The sequence below is a fragment of the Phaethon aethereus genome (genome assembly GCF_964289735.1).
Source record: "Phaethon aethereus genome assembly, chromosome: 6".
Taxonomy (NCBI): domain Eukaryota; kingdom Metazoa; phylum Chordata; class Aves; order Phaethontiformes; family Phaethontidae; genus Phaethon; species Phaethon aethereus.
This window is the reverse complement of record NC_138580.1, coordinates 6,273,752-6,295,831: the sequence shown is the minus strand read 5'-3', so window position 1 is coordinate 6,295,831 and position 22,080 is coordinate 6,273,752. Positions and strand designations below refer to the sequence as shown.

The following is a 22,080-nucleotide window of genomic DNA, read 5'->3' as shown; positions in this document are numbered from 1 at the left end:
CTTAGGTTTTGACTTAGAAGAAACAAATTTCTCTACTCCAAAAGATGGCCAGAGAGCAAACAAACATAATGCAATGTAACTACCAGGGAACCAAAATCATAGGGCTAAGTTATCTGACAGTGTTCAATGGATGAAAAAAAAAAAAAAAAAAATAAACCCCTATTTGCCCTTTTAATTATTTACTGTTCTAAAACTGCTAACAAATTTCATGTCAGACAGCAGGTAAAAAGAAAAACAATGGAAATTGGTCAGCCACCTCATCAGATCCATCCGCGCAGTCATATTCCCCGTTACATTTCAAAGACGCTGAAATACAGCCTCCACTTGCACACACGTACTCACTTGAAGAGCAGGTTGGAGATGCTGGTTACAAACACATATTTTAGCATTAAGAAAAAGACAATTTATAAATAAAATTTCTTTATAATTTAAAGTTTTCATCTGTTTAACATAGTGAGCAAACATGTATTTGTAGTTGACCAGAGCTTTTCCAAATGTTCATGAACTACAACAAAATATTTGACAGGACTTAACTGTTGCACCCTAAGTAAAATGTGTAACGATAGCGAATGGATATTTGTGTTTTATCACTGAGAAATTTCTTTTTATGTTTTCCTTGTGCGTGATAACAATGGTTATTACACACATACGCATATTCATAGAACAAGTATTAAAAAAATTGCATTCTTTAAAATGGGCTTAAGGTTTAGCTAAAGTTATGTAAGTGCTTATAATTTAATAAGCTATATTTATAAGAAACTGTGGGTTTAGAAAGAATACATTATTACAATTCATATAAATGCATATTAGTAAGTTTTATTTGAAATACAGATGGATATTTTTGTCTCATTGGAAATCAGGGAAGTTTTGTCATAGGCTTCTGTCATTTGCAGTGGCCTAGAAGCTCCTTACAAAAAATGTAGCAAAATTCCTGCAGAAATAAACAACTACATTTTCCAAGACAGTAGTAAGGAAATAAAACCATAACAACAAACCCAATGATTTGCTAGAGAAAACCTTTGCCTATGGACTAGTAAAAATTGAAATAATACCACAAAGCAAAAAATCCCCAGACACACTTTAGTATTACTAGTGGTATAGTAGTATTCTACTACTTAGAATTACTGCTCATTTCAGAGCAGAATTTTATAAGCTGCCTATACATTATCAAATACTATTTCAATATAATTGAATTAAATACCATTCCCCCCGACAAGCTTCATATTGCGTAGCTGTACATAAGTGGGTTTTTCAAAACATGAGTAGGAAGACACAATGATACACATTCAAAAGTAAAGTATTTCAGATTTCTGTGCACTCCTTCCTACTCCTAGTGCACAAGGAATCTTGGTTTGTTGATTTATTTTCTCCTTGTTTTGTTTTGATTTATTCCTTGCTCCATTCTGTTTTATTTCTCAGCGTTATTTAAAACAATACCTGGATCACAATTTTTCTCATCATCCCCCAGTTTGCAGTCTTCATGACCATCACATTTCCATTTTGCTGATATGCACTGACCATTGGAACACTGGAACTGGTCTCTTGAACAGCCCGTTTCACAATACCTCTGGTACAATAAAAACAATGTATATACGAGATCAAGAGTTTAATATAAATACTGGTAAACATACAGCTAATCAAAGAAGTTACAGTCTATACTCCTCCACGCTATGAAATACAGTAATGCCTTGTGAAATCTAATACATTTATAGATATTCATGAAAGGTGTCTTGCACCCTCTAAGCAGGTGGGAAGCATCTGAGGTCCAGCACTGGCAGAAAGGAGAAGGAACAAAAGGGACAGGAAAGAACAGAAAAACAGCAAAGCATTATCCAGTGACCTTCTGCTACACAACAAACAGTCTACATTGCTTTCCCCAAAAACCCCACAAATCAAATCAAACCAAACCACTGCTGTGCGTAGAAAGAGTGGTTCCCCAACCAGGACACAAAATCTATTCAGGATGGGAAGAGATCCAGATCATTGCTGGGCCAAAAATATGTAGACTATTATCAAACATGATTTGACTTTATTTGCATGCTCTCTTTTTAGGATAACTTTTTCAATAGGTTTATTTTTCATTTAGTAAAGACATTTGTATATGCAGATATGCATTCATGTGTAGAATTCTCATTGCTGCTTTTAAAAATATTTGTATGTGGCAATCTATTGTCCAACAATACAAAACTACTGATTTTCTAAAGAAATATTTTTCCTGGAAGAAGCCTACCTCATCTGAGCCATCTGCACAGTCATAATCTCCATCACACCAGAATCTTGCTGAAACACAGTCTCCATTCGCACAAAGTAAGTCTTTCAAAGTGCATGTCTGAGGCTCTGAAAAAAGAAAAGTAACAACCCTAGGTTTATTAGCATTTCCATAAAATATTTTATACATAACCCCCCCCAGTCAATGAATGAATGACTATAAAGTCAAAACCACTTTATAATATTTTGTAACTAAACTTCATTTACATATGGTAAGATAGTAATGAAAATACTTTCATTTCAGATCTATCAAATCTATTTGGAAAATTATGTGATGCTGACTACATAAATATTGTTTATTTTAATGCATGCATGTTATTACAGGTTTTGTGAGATATGTACCACAGACTAGAAATTAATTTTGCACCTGTTAATATCTGATGTAATTAGAACTAACCAGTTCTTTGATTTTCAATCACGCAATAGCATACCATTTATCACTTACCTGTTAATATATGTGTGTGTCAAGAGTCAGCTTTCCCTGTGCTAAGCATTCAAGGGAACAGTGCTGAGATGGTAAATGGAATGCCTAAGAGGTAAGGTTTAGAGTTTCAAGCAAAATAATTCAGTTTTCCAGAAATTAACTATGGGAGGAAGCATGACAGTAATTCACGGACTTAAATACTTACAAAATTGTTAGAGATATTTAGCAGAATGAGAGTACAGTGAGTTGCAAAAGTCAACAAACAGTGCACTTTCATAAAACACCACTACTGTCAATATGATAGAATACAGAAAAGAAAAAAAAAGATAAGGGTAAGGATGGAATTTTCAGGTAATTTTAGGGAAAACAGAAGGAAGATGTTAGATAAAAAGAATCTAAGGAGCTTACAGAGGAATAGGAGACAGTAAAGGTTGGAAGGTAAGTGGGATATTTTGTGATAAATGGGTATTTTTGTGATAAATGGGTATAAATTCTGCTCCCTGGGAAGAAACAAAACACAGGGAGGTCTAAAGTCATTACAAAAGGTAGACACAATAAAGGGAAAAAGTAGACACAAAATTAATTCAAGGTACAGGCAAAACAAACAGGATAAGCAGGCTGAAGGAGGTGATGGAGTAATCCAGAGATGGTGAGATTGGCTGTTTCAGCCTATTTACTTTGCTGCCTGCACAGCTACTTCTGCCCCGAAAACACTGGAAGGGGCACCAGTGTGGAAGATTCCCCCGGAGAATACGATTTGCTTTCCTCCTGAAAATGAGGACCATTACAAAGTCATTGGAAAAAAGTAAGTTAATGTCTGGACTCTGGACCATTAGTTTAAACAACGGTGATTGACCAGAAGTTAAGAGTAGCTTAGACTTTGCCAGTCAGAGAGCTTTGGGAAAGCAGGACTGAAAAAGCAAACAAGGATTATTTGTGGGATTATTTCCACCACAGCAAACATTTTGCTATGTAAGTAATGTAAAACTAAGAATAAGGATTAACTGGTAAGATGTTTTTTAACAGACAGATGGGGAAAAAAGTTCAGGCAAATGGTAAATGACACTGACTAAATCAAAGGAGGAAGGGTAAAAAAAGATAGAAGCGGCAGAGCCATGGACGCTAACGGACTGGGAAAAGCTAAAGGGTCCTTTAGCTTGTTACGAAAGGTGAAAGCATGAACGCTTTTGAAAAACATCCTATAGTGATCAATGGAAGCAACCACAAAATTAGAGGCTTCCAATTGAAAAGAATTTTGTAAATACCAGCATAAAAATATAAAAGATGTGAGTTGCACAGATCTAAGGTAAAGCTGAACTTAGATTTTCTTCTGGATTTATAAAACTAAAAAAAAAAATCAAGAAAGAAATAGTTTTAATGAACCTTTCGGCTGCTTTTTTTTTTTTTCTTTACTTCATAAAAAAAGTCAAAATTACCCTGTTTGAAAATTTTTAAGAGAAATTTAATTTTTCAGGTAGGCACAACTTTTCGTTTTGAAGTTTTAGGGAAGGGTAATAAAAGCAGATCTACAGCAATTGTATCAGTTCTCCAGTAATGCTATATTTGAGCAAATCAAAGGTTAGCATTTATATGGATTCTTGGATTATACACATACCACTTCCAATTTTTTTCAAATCAAAAGCTCATTGTTTAAATGTTAGCAAATCACTAACTTTTGATTCTTTTTGTTGTCAACAGGCCAGGAAGAGGAAGTTCAAGATAGGATAAATTATGTAAAAGACATAATTTGTGGAACAAGTAATTCACATGCAAATAAACATTTGTCATGTTTCTATATTGATTTGCAAAATATAAGCAAATACATTTTTGATACTACTACTGAATTATTTATAAACAGAGATTTGATTCTGGAAAAACACAATGTGCTAGCTTTTTAATTCTCTGTTTGCAAGAAATATTTCTTCTGCTGCTGGAATGCATCTATGTGATTTATGTATGAACACAGAAGAGTACTTTCCCATCAGTGCTCAGACTGTTAGTGAAAGGAGTAAATATTAATAGACTTCTGTATAACCAATGAAGAACAGCATCTTTCAGCTTTTGCTTCATAAAATCACTGAAACTCCTTGTCGAGAAAAACATTTTTGAATTATTAGAAAGAGTTTCATTTGAAACACAACACATAAGATGATCTACTTCTTTCATATTTTTACATCTGAAAATGATCTGTAGAGACAACAGACATTTGTCATCAACTTAAATGGCAGCAAGAAAAGGATGTAATGAGAAATATTTAAAATAATTTAATATTTGGGGTTAAATTTTGCATTTAACTAGTACAGTACTCATGAATTGAAAAGATTTTTAGGAGAATGACTACTTATATACAAGCCAGAGGGAACAAACATAACTTTTTTCTTAAAATAGGATACAAAGTTCAAACTTAAAGTGTTCTTTTACCTGTATTTGTACAGATTAAATATGCTTGCTCCTTGTGAGAATTCTCTTTCTTGTAACTGCTGTTACAAAGCCAATTTTTAGAGAAACTAATTTGTATATTTGTATATTAGAAAAGGCAGAACTTGTACATAGAAATCCAAATAATAGCAATACAAAATATTGCTTATTAATTAATGGGATAGGAGCACTTCAATCAAAATGACTTAGAAGTGTGCACTGACATCTTCATGTCATCCTAGCATTTGGCAATAGATTACACAGATTTAAAAGAATTAGGGCACATAATTAGGCCACACTTTCTTGTGAAGAATGAGTATTCATCAGGTCTCCTACTAAATGGTTGTGTTGGAGTTGAAACCTTTCAACAAGCCAAGCCAGAGTATCCAGCATGATGCATCCACATAACATCAGTTTATTATCATGATGTGGGTTAATCACGGAGGGCAGCTAAGCCACACACAGTCCTGCAGAAGGGTAAAAGTTTGAAAACTTGTGTGTTGAGATAAAGACAGTTTAATAGCTAAAGTAAAAGCTGTGTGCAAAAGCAAGGTAAAATAGTAATTCATTCACTGCTTCCTATCAGCAGGCCGGTGTTTAGCTGCTTCCAGGAAAGTAGATTTTCTTTACTTATTTATTTTCAGTAAATTTACTCCGAAAGCATATTCCCCCTCCAAAAAGATACTAACTCAAAAGAGTTAAAAATGGATCCTACTTTGCTTAGTGCTAAGTCAGTATGGACCTATAACCATCCTAATAACTCTTTTACCAGTATTTGTAACTTTTTTCTTTTAACTCTTTTAACTCTTTTTTTTTTAATATGCATTCTGTTTCACTTCTGGTAACTTAACCAGGATGCTGCGTGTGCATGCAAAGAAACTATACAGAGAAATGTAAATATTTGAGCTGAATTTCTGTAATTCAATCAATTCATTCCACATTCTTGAGAAACAACTCATTTTCTGATACAGCTGCTCGACAAGACCTTTGTAAATTCATGTATGCTATGAACAACTTATCGTAATGTAATACATTTTGTCAAATGCTTTTGAAGTTCTAATTTCCTATATATTTGTTTCATTATAAGTGGCTTGACAGCCTATAAAGAATTTTATACATCTATTTCAACCAACTGAACAATATTATGTATTTTCCCAGTGCTTCCAAGATTTTGAATTTCACAACTATGTCAGATGACTATATTTAATTTAAACAGTGGAATACGGGACTTAACAGTTAGGAGTGAAGTATGCATTTGACAAGCAAAAATGAAAAAAAAAGTTAACAGAAACTACAGTTCACCACTCTGGCCTTTAGTCGGATGCACCGGCTGTGTCTGGGTACTCTCTACTCACTAATTCCATCTATTATAATTAAGTACAGTTTTCTTTATCTGAAAGTCTAGAGAACAGCCAAGAACTGAATATATAATTTAATTATTGATATGAACAGGAAGATACCAAGCTTAATTAAAAAAAAAACCCTGACAGATGATTGCTCCCTGATTATTTGAACTTTTTTATCACTTGGTACTATGATAATCTAAAGTATTAAAAGAAAAAAAAAGAACAGAAATTGCCAACTGAAGAGAAGGCATTTCAGAACTATTTATGGAATTTCCCTCTTAAAATATTTTATAAAGACAATGATTATGAGATAAACCCATTAAGAATTTGTCATTTGTTCCTGAGAACCAGATCTAAATTAACTCACTGAAAATGGTATTACAGAGATTTATCGGGCATTCAGGTTCCTTATAGGTCTTAAGGAACTAGGTTAACTGAGCTACTTTGAATAACAACATGTACTTTTTCATGTGATTAAGTATTGTAGAAATGGACTTTTCAAGATACCAAACAAGGCAAATCATGTCAGGAATATACAGAATGTAACGGGCAGAGAGTGGTTGATCAAACTTTATTGTTAACAAGTGCTTATCACTTTAACACTGAGTAGCTTTTATGATTCTCATCTAGAGATAAGAAACACAATACGTAACTTATTGACAAAGGTAAACTAATTGTAATTTTTTTTTTAATTACATTATTGAGAATTCATAGGTGAGGCATTTTTGCATAGCTGATACAGAACTACAGCTCTTTATAAGAATGAATAAAATTGGACAATTTCAGCAAGGGACTTTTAAATTCTGGTGCAATGGATTTTCAATGGATCAGATGGCATTGTATAAAAGCATACATGTGCAGTCCATCAGAATTAAAAAGTTTCCTCTTACATGTTGCTAAACTGACTCCACTCCTTATAATATGTACTTAGGTAAAAGTTACTTACTACAGTTTTCTTCATCAGAATTGTCACCACAATCATTTTGGCTGTCACATCTCCAATGATCTGGAATACAGTTGTTGTTTTTGCACTGGAATTCATGAGGCCCACAAGTTTTCTTATCTGTAATTAAGATGAATATCATTTACATCATTGCAGACAAAGAGGCAAAACTGGAAAGAATGCCACCAAACAGTGACATAACAGTATTGTTAGATACACTTAAGAAGGAGCAACCGTAATACTTAAAATTGTTGTTAAATACTTAAAGTTTATTTCTCATGCCATATTCTTTAAGATTCTCTTTATTCATTCATACCAAAAGATATATGCTCATAAAATTAAAAATTAAAATACAGGCTGTAAATACTGTCATTTAAAGTAAAAAATGTGAAATTCAGAAGTGATCAAAAATTATCTTGAGGGGAGGTTATTATTACACTCAGTCTCAAAAAATGCATTGACTTTTCCTTGAATTTAATGGTAAGATTGCTTTACAAAAAATCAGATCACAGTAAGCCACAATAACATTTATTTTTAAATGTACAAAATATATATTTCTCAAAAGCTACGCTTGCATATAACAACTTAAGACTAGTACCTGACAGAAAACTTTATATTTTGATTTTTATTTTCACATTCTGATGTCTTGGACTGGAATTTTACTTATACAAACTAAAACATTATCAAGCATATAATGTTAAATTGAGATTAATTTTCTTCATGCAGTAAATTTGCAATGAGCTTTCCTCCTTACAGAGGCAAAGCCTCTTGAAGATGCATGAACATCCTGAACTCCTCCAGCAGGAGGGAGGTGCCTCTGTGTTTTATTTATATTTTTATTTCTTGAGTAACTCACAGAATCACGGAATCATTAAGGTTGGAAAAGACCTTCATCAAGATCAAAAGATCATCAAGTCCAGCCATCAACCCAACACCACCATACCCACTAAACCATGCCCTGAAGTGCCACGTCCACACGTTTTTTAACGTTTCCAGTGATGGTGACTCCACCAGCTCCCTGGGCAGCCTCTTCCAATGTTTGGCCACTCTCTCCATAAAGAAATTTTTCTTACTATCTAGTCTAAACCTCCCCTGGCACAACTTAAGGCCATTTCCTCTCATCCTATCCAAGTTTAGTTGGGACAAGAGACTGACACCCACCTCGCCACAACCTCCTTTCAAGGCAGTTATAGGGAGTGATATGGTCTCCCCTCAGCCTCTTCTTCTCCAGACTGAACAACCCCAGTCCCCTCCCAGCCCCTCACCAGCTTCAGATGAGGGGTTATTATTTCAGGTTATTATTTCTTATTTCAGGTTCTAAGGACTGAGATGAAATGAGGTAAATTAAAAAGTTTTCAGTGACATTTTCCTTAGAAAAAAGAAGTTTACTTTGTAAAAGCCTCAATGACATATTTAAAATTACATGTCACTGTGATGATATTTCAACAGAAATTTTTTAAATTTCCATTAGGTTATTTCATAGCATGTCAGTTCAGACTTCATATTGCTATCATGACAACTCACTCAGTTCTAATAAGTGACAGAATGAAGAACTGAAACACTAACTTAAATCAACCCAATTTCTCTGCCTGTGACATAGAAAGGCCACAAATTAGAGGTATTAGATCTGATGCTATGGCACAAACTTCTGCTTTTTGTGCTTTGTTTTATGTGTGGTTCTGGAATAAAAGTGATAATTCAAAACCACATTTAAATGACAAGAATGGTTGCAGCTCAGTTGTATACACTCAAAAATTTGGTAATTACAATACTGCCTTTTCCATTTCCTTATTCTCTGTCAATATCATGCTTGTTTTCTCTCAAAATACTTTTTCCTATGATGTTTCTCGAGATGACAGCCTATGACATTTCAACCATGACATTTCAAATACTTGCACTGGCAAGCACCTAAAAAACATTTAACATAACAAAACATAAAAATATGCCCCCCCCAATAAGACACTCTTGTATTTTGTTTCCGTAGCTTTGCAAAAGATCAAGTTTCAAACCAGACACCAATCCTATATTTATCGAAGTACTTCTAGTAAAGCCTACAATTTCCCATTAACATATCTGCTCACAAAATGAGCCCTAAAGACTAATGACAGATTATATTCTATTTATCATTCCCCATTCAATAGATATACCAAGATCTAATCAGTAATACACAAAAGCCAGAGATGACATCCCTTCATTTCAACTACCTACTAGGATGAAGAGAACATGCAATATATCTTTTCTTACTCTTCATAAAGAATTATCTCAAGGATGCTAAATCCATTTTCTAGCATTGCCTCTTTACACTCATGATGAAAGGCTGGATTTTTTTTTTTAATTTATCCGTGTGTAGTCTAACCTTATGATTACCACTTGAATATTAATTCTTCTCTTCTTACTCTATTTTTACAAATCACAGAGAAATATTTACACCTTTCTTTATACAAATTATTTTGCATGTTTGTCAGGATCTCCCTTCTTCCCTTCACAAACCTGAAATTTTTATTTTTCCTTTGGGTTGACTCTGATCTCTCATAGCAGCTTACACCTGACAATGCCTTACAAACCAGATTTGCTTGTTTTGTATTTCCTTCACTTTAATGACAGCTGAAGAAAACACTAGGATACTAGAACTAAGATATAACAGAGGAAGATCTGGGGAAGTTGTGTAACAAATACCTGATCTTTGAGAAAGACTGATTTACTCAAAGGATATAGAGCAAGACCTTATTTTTGAACCGTGGAACCCTGAAAACCACACATGGACCCACACACATTTTGTCATTGCTGTCTTAAACACTAAATTGCTTTCCATTTTTCTTAAAATGACATCACCTTAAAATATCAGAATTCAGATGGGAATAGTACAAAGACAAAGAAGTAAATACAGATAACTCAGTTTTCTTATTTCCCTCTTCAAATTATTATTAAGACATTCATTGGTGTACTGTAACAGGCGAAGCGCCCATTTCAGGTATTCGTGTGACTGCCTGAGGTAGCTGCTGATTGTTTCGGGTTCATCTTTTGATCTCACACCAAACTAAGATTTTATTTTAGAAGTAATTCCAAATGACCAGGAAGAAAATAGGATCAAGGCTTAAGTGGAAAACAAAACAAAACCCCAAAATATTACATATGCACCTTAAAAGCATTTTGATTCAAGTATCAATCTCTCTGAAGTAAAACACTATTTTGCCACTAACTGCACTACATTGCCGTTTGGGGATTTTAATTCCATATATGTGCATGTTGTGCATTTGTGTCTCATGCCTGAGAGGGATAAAATCCAAAATGAAAAGGAATTCACTTTTGATTGAGGATCAGCTGGCTGTTCTAGAGCTTGGCAGGCTGTCACTGATGCTGGATTCAGGAAATGATTAGTCTGTTGAAGGAAGTTTAAGTTTATATAATGCGTCCTTCAAATGTCTCCAGGAACATATTCTTCATCATCAGAACCCTCCCGCCCCACTTTGACTCCAGGCTAAAACTAAAATTAATATTAAGAAAAGGAAGCAGAAAGCAGTCATACTACTGTTGACACATTATGCTAATGAAAATCTGAAATAAATATAACCTTTAAAGCAGATTATAATCACTTTCCAAGACCGCACACAGCTTTCTTCAGATTCTAACTCAGACAGGGCCTCTTGTGATGTAAAGTACTGAAGTTGTGAGCAAGGATTACCATAGTCTAACAGCTTCTTTTAATTGCCTGGACAGAAAGCATGAATTAACTCTACCTACCGTCTTTGAAAAACAGCATACACTCATTAATAAGCATACATTTCCTAATTCTACTTCAATTGTCTGAGTCCGAAAGTAACCACAGAAGACTAAATACATTCAGACTATTTCTAACAGATTTACTCAATATAATACCTCCAATAACACACAGTAGCAAATGTTGACTAAGCAAAATATATGACTATGGAGCACTTAAGCAAAAAAGACATTATCCTTTACACAAGTTTTACACTGTAAGCATTTTAGAAATGAACTATAAATGAAAACAAGTTAGCATTATACCAACATATGCAGATTTTTATTATACTTAGCTTGCAGCTTTATAATTTAATCCTATCAAAATTTGTTCATAAAAATAACCACCTTTAAATAATTAAAAAAAAACCCAACAGAAAAACAACCCAATGCAGAAGACCAAACTACTGCTATAATAATGTCATTTAAATATATTTCAAATGCTAAAATTATGGAAAACTTTAAAATGTGATTAAATCCATCCTGTTCTCATCAAGGCTTAGTTGTTCTATGAGTGTACATAACTGCAAGTGGCACGGAGATTGTGACTACAGCTAAATTGTTCTGTCTCCTCTGACACAAAAAATAAGAGCATTATATGCAACTACCAGATTTAAAAAAAAAATGGAGGTGGTTTTTCAGGGAGGTGTGCAATTAAGCTGTGGAACTCCTTGTTACAGCATGTTGTGAAAGCTTTACAAAGGTTAAAGGAGACTGAAATCCTTCGAGGGTTATTGCATACAGAGACATATTTGATTCAAAATATCTCTGAGTCTCAAATTATTAGAGGCTGGAGGAGTATCCCAGGGAAGTTTCATTATAGCCCTGCTTTGCTCACATATTCTTCCCTAGATACTGGCTTTTGGTCCCTGTCAGGGACAGAATAAAAGGCAAGAAGTGACTTAAATGTGAACCAGTATAATCAGTTGTATATATTGTGCCTGAAAAGACCTATTTAATCTGGGATTGTATGCATTGCACCGCTATACTATTTAATTGCGTAATTTATGGAGTGGTGTTTTAGGGTACATAATTCCCTGGAGCTCACAGAAAGAAGCAAAAGTTGGTCATGTCAAGTTGGAATTTGCTCTAGGTCTGCCTGCACAGCCAGTCTTAACTAACATGATTTTCAAATTAGTACGTTTTTCACTATTCAATAACTACAGCAGCAACAAAGTATGCAGAATAAATTGACAGAAACTGGATAATACTATGAAAAAAAATTAAGAATGTTGCTCTATTCCAAATAAGATACACATTTACAGTTTCTGGCAATAAAGTAGTAGTATAACATGAAGTTTATAGACCACTCATGTAAGATTATCATTCAATAAGAACTGTGTGAGCCAGATACAGCTATCACATCAGATAGGTATTATCATACATTGAAAGAGGACATAAGTGGGATATTATTTCCTTTTGTGACTTTTTTCAAAAATGTTAAGCTACAGTAATATAGTGAAAACCACTGGCATACTCACCACAGTTAGCTTCATCTGATCCATCAGCACAATCTGGGTCTTCGTCACATACCCACAATTTAGAAATGCAGTGTTTTGTTGTTTTACACTGGAAATGGTCTGGAGAACAACTGTTTTCAGCTTTAAAAAAAAGGATTCCAAATTAAAACTAGAAATTTCTGCTAATACTAAAAAATATCTATTTTAAAGAAAAAAAAGGATTCAAAATTCAGAAATTGGATCTCTCTAGCATCACTTACACAACATCCATCAGAAAAGAGCATTCAGTTTTATATTGTTTATAATTTTGTCTTTTTATATATCATTTTATATATAACAGTAACGTTGAATGAATCTAATAAACAAAGTGTTCATTGTGATATTCTTTTAACAACAAATAGACTTAACATTGATACAATCAAACCACTTTAGTAAAAAGCAGTCAGATTTTTTTTGTTTTCCTTAACTTCCTAAAACACCAATTATCAATTCTGAAAGTCAGTTAGTCTGAAGGACTAAGGCAGCTCTCAACGTTAGATCGAAAAGGTAATCAAAATTACATACAATTTTGGTGAAATTCTGTGCTCTCTGTTAAAAGACACCACAGGTAAATAGTGATAAAAGTTTGAGAATTATTTCACTTTATCAGTTTGGCAGAACAATTTTTTGAATTAATCCTACAGCAAGATAGAGATGCAAAGATGCAGCCAACCTTCATCCTATTCTTTCAGGATGCTTTAAGTTAAAGCTCAGCTGCTTTAACAGCAACTTGACAACAAAAGAGATCCTCAATGCACTCACGTGATTCTACATCGACTTCCTCACAAGCATATATGCCAGATCTTACTCTTTCTTAAACTCTTATAACTGAGAATATAGAGGCAAGATGAATAAAGGACTTCTATCTGGACTGGACAGTGAGCAAGCTACTTATGATCAGATACATAAGGATTTCTTTAGGGATAAGCACATGTACAAGAACCTCCAAATTGTTCTAAACTGAATTGAACATAGGTGGAAAACAGTATAATCTACTCTCTGATAATGTTTTCCCACATTAAACATTTCGCACATTTTCCCACATGAATGTTTGTCCCACTTTTACCTAGGCAACTCCAAAAGGTTTTTTACAATCTTTTACAAGCAATTTGCTTCTTGATATGATCATTCTTGTTTCTTGGGTTTGGCAAGATGAAATATTTTAGGTTTGTTAAAAGTTGGTGTATTATTTATTTCAATGCCATGTTTCCATACATAAATTTACAGTACTGGAATTAAAAAGCATTTAGACTTGACTATGTTGCTAATTATATTTATAAAAAATAATACTGGTTCCCAGCTAGGACACCTCACCAGGGGATTTCAAAGTGCTTTACAAGGAAGACCAGTATAATTACCTCCATTTTACATAGGGAAAGCCTTAACTATGAAATTTGACCTTTTCAAGGTCACTTGAAATAGAAAACCAAACAGTGTTGGAGCTGAAAAAAAAGTCTGCATCTAATGAATCCTAGTCCAGTGAAATTAGAATTAAAGAGATAATATCATCTGTTATCTGGCTTGTGACAGGAGCCCAAGTCAATATGAACTTTGTGGCAGACCTACTTAAAACTTCCCCTTTTCATAATGTCCGCAAAGGCAACTGAAGAGTTTTCAAAAGCCACAAGCAAGGTTTTATTAAAATATAAATGAGCACACTTAATTTTCTTAAGAGAGAAGCTAATAAAGTCTAGGTAAGACAGAACAGAAATAAAAAAAATGTATAAAATAACCTCCCCCACTCCCCACTGTGTCTTTGCAGGTGGGCTGATGGCGGAGTCTCAGACAATTCAAAAGCTTGCTTTATGTCACAGCAGACTGCCCTATCCCCACTAACCCCGAGGAGGTTTTCAACTCCATCACTGCTGATCCTGACCCCGTCCTTCCCACAGTCCCTGAGCACTACTGTGCTGGAGATTCCATTGCTCTGATTTAATTTCTGTCACCTAGACCTCAAGGTTCTGTGAAACTTCCATATACCATATGCAGTTCTTTATAAGGAAGAAAGCAATTTCCCCAGGAATTTACTTGACCCCACTTAGAAAGTTTTTAAAGAAACGTAACATGCAAACCAACATATAATAGTGTCTGTCAGAGGCTACGGCGCTGCTGAGCTCTTTGGAAGATGGCCATTAAACACAACCACTAACAAAGCCTTTGTATCCTTAGCAACCCTTCCCCTGGAGAAGGCCATGTTCTTTGCAGAAATGCAGCATATGCAAACCTTGAGAAAGCTAATTCAGAAAATAGGAATAGGCACCTTGGATCAGCAGTAGATCTGAATAAAGAATTGAGTGAAGGACAGAGATGTATTTCAAGATGGCACCATCATCTTCATTACAAAATGATCAAAGATACAAGGTATTCAATACATTTCCATTCTAAATCTGAAACTATTTTCTCTAACTTATATCTAAGAAATATGTAGCAAAAATGCATTTTTCAAAAGCAAGATGTATTAAAAACTGAGTAAACGGAAATCAAGTGACATAGGCAAATTAATGAAGTCTTCCCCAGAGGAAAGGGAAGAGAAAGGGTAGAAAGCTCCTTCAAAGAAAAAAGGATGTAAAAGGATCTATGGATCTACAACCTTTCCAATAAAAGACACAGAAAAATATCTTTTTTTAATTGAAATGCATTGCTGAAGGCATGGAAGATGAAAGCCTTAAGAATATGAGTCATTTGTGAGGTAGTTAAGAGTAAAATAGATGTTTCAGACTAAGTCAGAAACCCAATTAAATGCTTGAAATTAATTGTTTACACACCTCTCTTCTTTGCAATGACTTTAAAAAATGAAGTTAATAAATGATACTTTGGTTTGTTCTCTTGTATGTGAAGCATTGTACATCAATCCATCCCATGGATTAACTGTTTTGCATGTTCCTCAAATTATTTTACATAGGGGAAATTTACAGTATTTTACATAGTTTACTTCAGTTGCTTATTTAAAACCAGCTACAGTTGTGAGAACAAAATTCTCTAAACATAACTTACGACAGTCTCTTTCATCTTCTTCATCACCACAGTCATCCTGTCCATTGCATCTCAGGTTTATTGGAATACACTTCTGATTCTTTGTGCACTTGAACTGACCTGACAGACACACATGTGTGTCTGTAAGTTAAAAGAATAAAAGTATCAAGTTAAAAAGATTAAAACTTAAAGATTAAAAGGTAAAAAAATAAAAATATAGTTTCTTGATAGACATCAAAGCATGGCATTTAAATTGGTTTAGTATGTCTCTGAAACCTACAATGTATATAATTACCTACCACAGTTCAGTTCATCAGAATTGTCCCCACAATCATTCTCTCCATCACAGATAAAGGCTGGAAGAGCACAAAGTCCAGTTCCGCACTGAAAACGTCCTGGCTGACATCGGAATTCAGCTAAGAAAAAAGAAAACTGCTTATGAACACTATCAGAGGAATGGTTAAAGTATCAAGTGTTGTTCTTCCTCTATAGACTAATAAAAAAGAGCTTACAAACCTTTGTCTATATAATTTCAATCTGAGTAGATTTCAGTAACTAAAATGTACACGTACTAATGCAAAATTAATTTCAAAGTCTGAGATTTAAAATTTACATAACTATAGTTACACCTTACCAACGATGCAGTGCAACCCTCTACAGGTTGATGCTTACTATTAGCTCAGCAGAAACTTGCAATTTAGACTCTAAACACTTGAGCTCAAGCCTGTATTTAAGAAACTCACTATCCCACTCTATTTCCCATGAAAAGTCTAACGTTGTTCCTTCTATCAGCCATTGCCATTTGAGTGAATGAGCAATTATGCACCTCTACAGTAATACTGTATATAAACATAGCAGAGCTTAAAATGTAATCTTATTTAGAAGATAGCACATGTTAAAACTTGCTTCAAAGGCCTCTGCAGCACAAAAAGGGAACGAATTATAAAATCGTAAAAATATGTGTGAGAGATTTCAATACAAAAAAATCGAATTAATTGTTACTTAACTGGAAGGTGGTAGAACACATAGTAGATACATACTCTGTGTATATAAGCTTAAGGGAAGAAGGCAAGAATATTTTATGTAGATTAATATAATAGTATTAAAGTAGTCAGTGACTGGGACTGAAAAATAACATCAACAGATATTACTGTTCATCAATCCAGTACAGTAGAAAGGTACTTTTCTAACAAGTAAATTTGCAGTCTGCTACACCATCACAGAAGCCATCCTTTGGGATGCTGAAAACATCATCATAATGGACTTCCAGTTGTCTACAATTCAATGGGAAATAGTACAGTAACCTACTTATTTGGACTATGGGAGGATATCAAGAAATATGCTGTATCTGCACCACTTCAGGATAGTATGTCAAAGTTACAAAGGATGCATGAAAAATGGTCATTGCATAAAGTTGTTCATACTAAAGAGGTGAGATTTAGCTCTCCAAACTTTTTTTTGACAATATTTATAAAACTATAAAATGAAAATATTTGTACAAAACATATTGTGAAAAAACCACAGAATCTTAGTAGAAAGAATCACATGGAGAACACTGTTGTTCAGAAAATTGCACTAAATAATGTGTAGCTAATCGTGTCTAATTGCAATGAAACATAAGCAAATGAGATTAGAATTCCACATTTCCACTATATTCAAATGTAAACCAAATAAACCTGGCAGAATTTTGTATTTATATATAAAAATCAGCAAACTCAGAACACAGCTTTAAAATAAAAATCTTTGTCAAAACCATAATTGGGATCAAGTAAAGCTGTAAAACATGAAAAACACATTCTTATGATTTTCCAAAGACCTTAAAAGACTCTTAGTAGACATGAGTTAATGAAAAATCTTTTACAGGCTGACAAACAGAAGCCTGCATCCTTTGTAAATTTGACAGAGACCAAGGAAAAGAAAACAGTGCTGCAAACAAAAGCATTCAAAAAAACCTGCTCCCCTACTGACAAAACTAGGTTCCAAATTCAGATGCACTTACGGCATTCCTCAGGCTCGTCAGAGCCATCTCCACAGTCATCGACAGTGTCACACTTCCACCAAAATGGAATACATTTGTCAGTTTTGCAACGGAACTGTAAAAGGAAGGAAAGAGAGAAGAAAAAAGTTTTTACGTGTATATTTACTTCCAAACAGAAATAGTATATTTATGAAAATTTAGATTCAATGCTTAAATCATTGTTCCATTAATCAACTCTGGCTGTTAATTTTATAAAACTTATTTTTTAAATCTTCTTTGTTTTGGAGATGCGTTTCACTGAGACTGCCATTGATACAAATCATTGTAGTTTCATTGACATTGCTACACTGACTTACAGTGCCCCGACACAAACCACTCATTGCATTTTGCTACATTCTATGCTTCGATTCTTTAAGATCTTATTCAAAACAACCACTTCAGTTCTTAAACAGTCTTTGCAGGCTGTTGAAGCAGACTTAGCATAATTTTTTCCAGATACATCGAAACACCCACAGTTACAGAAAAGGGCCTTAACGTGCCGTGTTGTACTTGTATACAGTAGTTCGTATATCGTTTGAATTAAATGAGAAAACCAGAAGCTAGGCCTTCCAACCCTTTCAAAAGGGTAAAATACTCAAAGAAAAAAGAAAAACCCTTTGCAAGACCCTGGCAGTGCCTCTACTCTGAACTCAGGCAAAACTGTACCTTTGTTCTGACTCAAGGAGGACTGCGAACAAAACAAAGAGTAGACATTACTTGCTGCAATCTTCTAGGGCTAAACCTAAAATCAGAGTGTGTTATGTGGCTAATGCTAGGGAGAAAAATCTGGATAGATTATCAGCAACTTTTACAAAATCCTATGTTTCTCACCTGGTGTCTGTGTGAGCACAGAAAGGAAGAAAACCAAGAGGTTTAGACGTGCAAGACATTTCATTTTCTATGACTAGGCATAATTTTTTTATTTTTTCACATTTTTAAAATCATTGATTATTCAATAAAGCCATACTTAAAAAGTATATTAAATCTGGTGCATTAGCTCGGTTTTATCTTTTCTGCCAAGAAAATTTAGAGTTTCATTGCCATTTATGTAGTAGGACCTATAGTTGGAGCTACATCATTCTTGTACCAAGTTGAGCGGCATGCTGTATAACAGGTTGGGTTTGAAAGGAAGCTATTCTAAACTGTTAAACTGTTCCACAAAGGTATGAATCTCAGAGTAGCTCAGCAGAAGGCCTTGAAATGTAGGAGTCAAACAGAAACTCAGACAATTCTCATTCTTAGTATTTTCTACTTGCTGGTGTAGCCTTCCTGCTGCTTAAATCGTTTTAAGGTGCCAGCCTTGCTCTGCTCACCATAAGGGGACTTCAAGCTGTTAAAATGACATTATGAATTTAATTCCAGGAAATGGGTATTAACTCTTAGATGCTCTTATGCTCTGCATGAAAATGCTTGCATTCCCTTCTAAACTGGGGAACCAGACACTTTACAAAATCAGGATCAGTCATATGGGTGTGCCTGGAATGGCCTGAGTCCTGGTGTTATAGAGCATGTTGTGTTTTGTACTAAACAATTTCTCATGTCAGATTAGCTGCCAAAAGACAGGTGAAAGTCTGTAGGTGTGCAAGATCAGTTTATAAGCCATCCAACATCTTTTCATCAGAAATAGCTAACAGTGGGTGTGTTGTCACGAGCGATAACGTCATAGGAACAGCTATGATTTTACAGCATCATCTGAAAATCTTAAGTAACAAAGTATATTTTTGCCACTGATCTCTGCATCTGATGCCATCAGAGTGATGAATTATCAAACAGTAAAGAGATTTCAAAATTGGAGGAAAATGACTGATAACCAATGTCAGCTTGTAACTGTCTGCCTGAAGCAGCTTCTTCTATTTAACCCTGTTCTCCCTCCTATGCAATCCACAAGTGATAAAATATTGCTCCTGGAGGATGTGATGCTATCCTTCAATTCAGACTACCAATGAATTATTTAGAAAGGAATAGAGATGTTAAATCAACTGTTAACATACAAATTCACTGTGAAATAAGCTTCCAGTGCCATTTCAAGAAAATTTAATATACGAAAAAAAGAAAAAAAAAATCTGTTTATTTAACCAAACAAATTTGAGAAGCTAGGTATGGGGGAAAAATAGGTAAGAAATTCCTCATTTTATAAGTGTTTTACACTTTCTTTTTGTGCATCACTTAATAGGAAGTAACAAGCAGGCAGTCTAAACAGAAAAGATGTGATGAACATCATAAAATCACACCAAACAGTACCTTAAGGGAACTGAGAAAAAAAGTGGAAAGGTGTCCTGGTTTCAGCCAGGGTAGAGTTAATTTTCTTCATAGAAGCTAGCGTGAGGCTATGTTTTGGATTTGGGATGAGAAAATGTTGATAAGGTGCTGATGTTTTGAGTTGTTGCTAAGTAGTCAAGGACAGTCCAGCTTCTCGTGCTGGCCTGCAGCGAGCAGGCTGGGGGTGCACGGGAAGCTGGGAGGGGACACAGCCGGGACAGCTGACCCAGGCTGGCCAAAGAGATATTCCATACCATATAACGTCATGCTCAGTATATAAAGCTGGGACAAAGAAGAAGGAAGGGGTGGAGGGACGTTCGGAGTTATGGCGTCTGTCTTCCCAAGAAACCATTACGCGTGACAGAGCCCTGCTTCCCTGGAGATGGCTGAACACCTGCCTGCCCATGGGGAGTGGTGAACAAATTCCTTGTTTTGCTTTGCTTGCGTGCACGGTCTTTTGCTTTACTTATTAAACTGTCTTTATCTCAAACCATGAGTTTCCTCACTTTTACTCTTCCAATTCTCTCCCCTGTGCCACCGTGGGGGAGTGAGCGAGCGGCTGCGTGGTGCTTAGTTGCTGGCTGGGGCTAAACCACGACAGTCCTTTTTGGCGCCCAACGTGGGGCACGAAGTATTTGAGATAATGACAAGTTTGATTGGAATGTGCTAGATGATAATATTTATAGTTGTTATTGCTGTTTAGCCATTAATTGCCAGGCCCCTGTGCTTGCCATGGGTTTGCCTTCCCTGCATGTATTAGCGTCCAGTGCTCGTTAGTGGCTGCTTTGTGCTTTCGCTGCTGCTGTACCGCTGATCGTCTGACTCTGCTGTGCCTGGGAAGATTCTGATAACAGCAATATGGCCTTGGGCCTGGGCTGGCAGATGGCCGGGGTAATGCTGGTTTTTTTCCTGTGTTGCTGTACTGAATAGGCTGGAACTCCACTGTGAACTCGAGTCGAAGGGACTGTGACCTGTGGGTGAGTCCATGTGGGAGCAGGACACCCCGAAGCGTCTGTGACCGTGCGTAAGCCCATGCCAGGAGCAGGTATATCTCGAAGCATCTGTGGCCATGGTTGTGTCTGTGCTGCAGCAGGTATACCTCTGATGGGATTGTGGCACACGGATAAGTCCACGCTGAAGAAGGTACATCTCGAAGCGTCTGTGGCTGTGGATAAGTCTATGTTGCAGCAGGTGCACCTTGAAGCATTATTGGTTGTGCATGAGGTCATGCTTGGAGCACCTCAAAGTGTGTGGCCATGGAGAAGCCCTCAACAGTGCAGGTATATTGCTGGAGGAACTGGAACTATCGGTAAGGCCACGTTGGAGCAGATTTATCTCTGGAGGTAGTGTGGCCTGTGGAGACGGCCATTTTGGAGCAGGTGCACCTCGAAGTGACTGCAACTGTGGATAAGTCTATGCCACAGCAGATATACCCCTGGAGAGACTGTGGCTCACGGAAGGGACTGCAGTCTGTGGATAAGTCCAAGCTGGAGCAGGGGCAAGGGGAGGAGTTCATTGCAATGTTAAACCCTATGGTCCAGTACAAAGGGCCCAGGGGTGGAGATTGTAATGGAAGTACCTTTAAACTGTTGTAACCCATGATTTGAGTTGCATGTTATAGGAACTACTATAGCAGGAACCACCTGAATGAATGGAGGACAAGCCTTACAAGAAGCAGTGCCAGTGCAGCAGTGACCTGACCTGAGCTGGCTTTGGTGCCCAGTAACTCCATGCAACACCCCACCTCGCCTGTCCTGAGTGACCACCATAAGGGATGGAGCCCAAAGTCATGGACTAAATGAACTCAGCAGACTTTTCACGGACATTTTGGAGGGAAGTCTATGGACTAAGGGGATGATAATCTGTGTATTATATTAAAGGATGGGAAGGGGGGTGGTAGTTGATGAGGTTATATTGGATAGTGTGGTATCTGAGCATAACGTAAATGGTATGGAATAAGGGGTGGATAATGTCCTGGTTTCAGCCAGGGTAGAGTTAATTTTCTTCATAGAAGCTAGTGTGAGGCTATGTTTTGGATTTGGGATGAGAAAATGTTGATAAGGTGCTGATGTTTTGAGTTGTTGCTAAGTACTCAAGGACAGTCCAGCTTCTCGTGCTGGCCTGCAGCAAGCAGGCTGGGGGTGCACGGGAAGCTGGGAGGGGACACAGCCGGGACA

The 22,080-nt window shown here is 35.8% G+C and overlaps 1 protein-coding gene across 1 annotated transcript in view; it reads right to left on the bottom strand.

Moving 5' to 3' along the window:
* LRP1B (LDL receptor related protein 1B) overlaps positions 1 to 22,080 on the bottom strand; it is a gene marked incomplete at its 3' end in the record, with an annotated part of 741,532 nt that overhangs the window by 70,278 nt on the left and 649,174 nt on the right. The window contains exons 63-70 of the mRNA XM_082001234.1: positions 17,627 to 17,720; positions 15,927 to 16,043; positions 15,649 to 15,768; positions 12,637 to 12,756; positions 7,403 to 7,519; positions 2,231 to 2,337; positions 1,438 to 1,567; positions 257 to 363 (exon numbers count right to left, since the gene is read on the bottom strand). Of these exons, the coding sequence (XP_081857360.1) occupies positions 257 to 363; positions 1,438 to 1,567; positions 2,231 to 2,337; positions 7,403 to 7,519; positions 12,637 to 12,756; positions 15,649 to 15,768; positions 15,927 to 16,043; positions 17,627 to 17,720 (912 nt within the window). The remainder of the gene's footprint in view (positions 1 to 256; positions 364 to 1,437; positions 1,568 to 2,230; positions 2,338 to 7,402; positions 7,520 to 12,636; positions 12,757 to 15,648; positions 15,769 to 15,926; positions 16,044 to 17,626; positions 17,721 to 22,080) is intronic.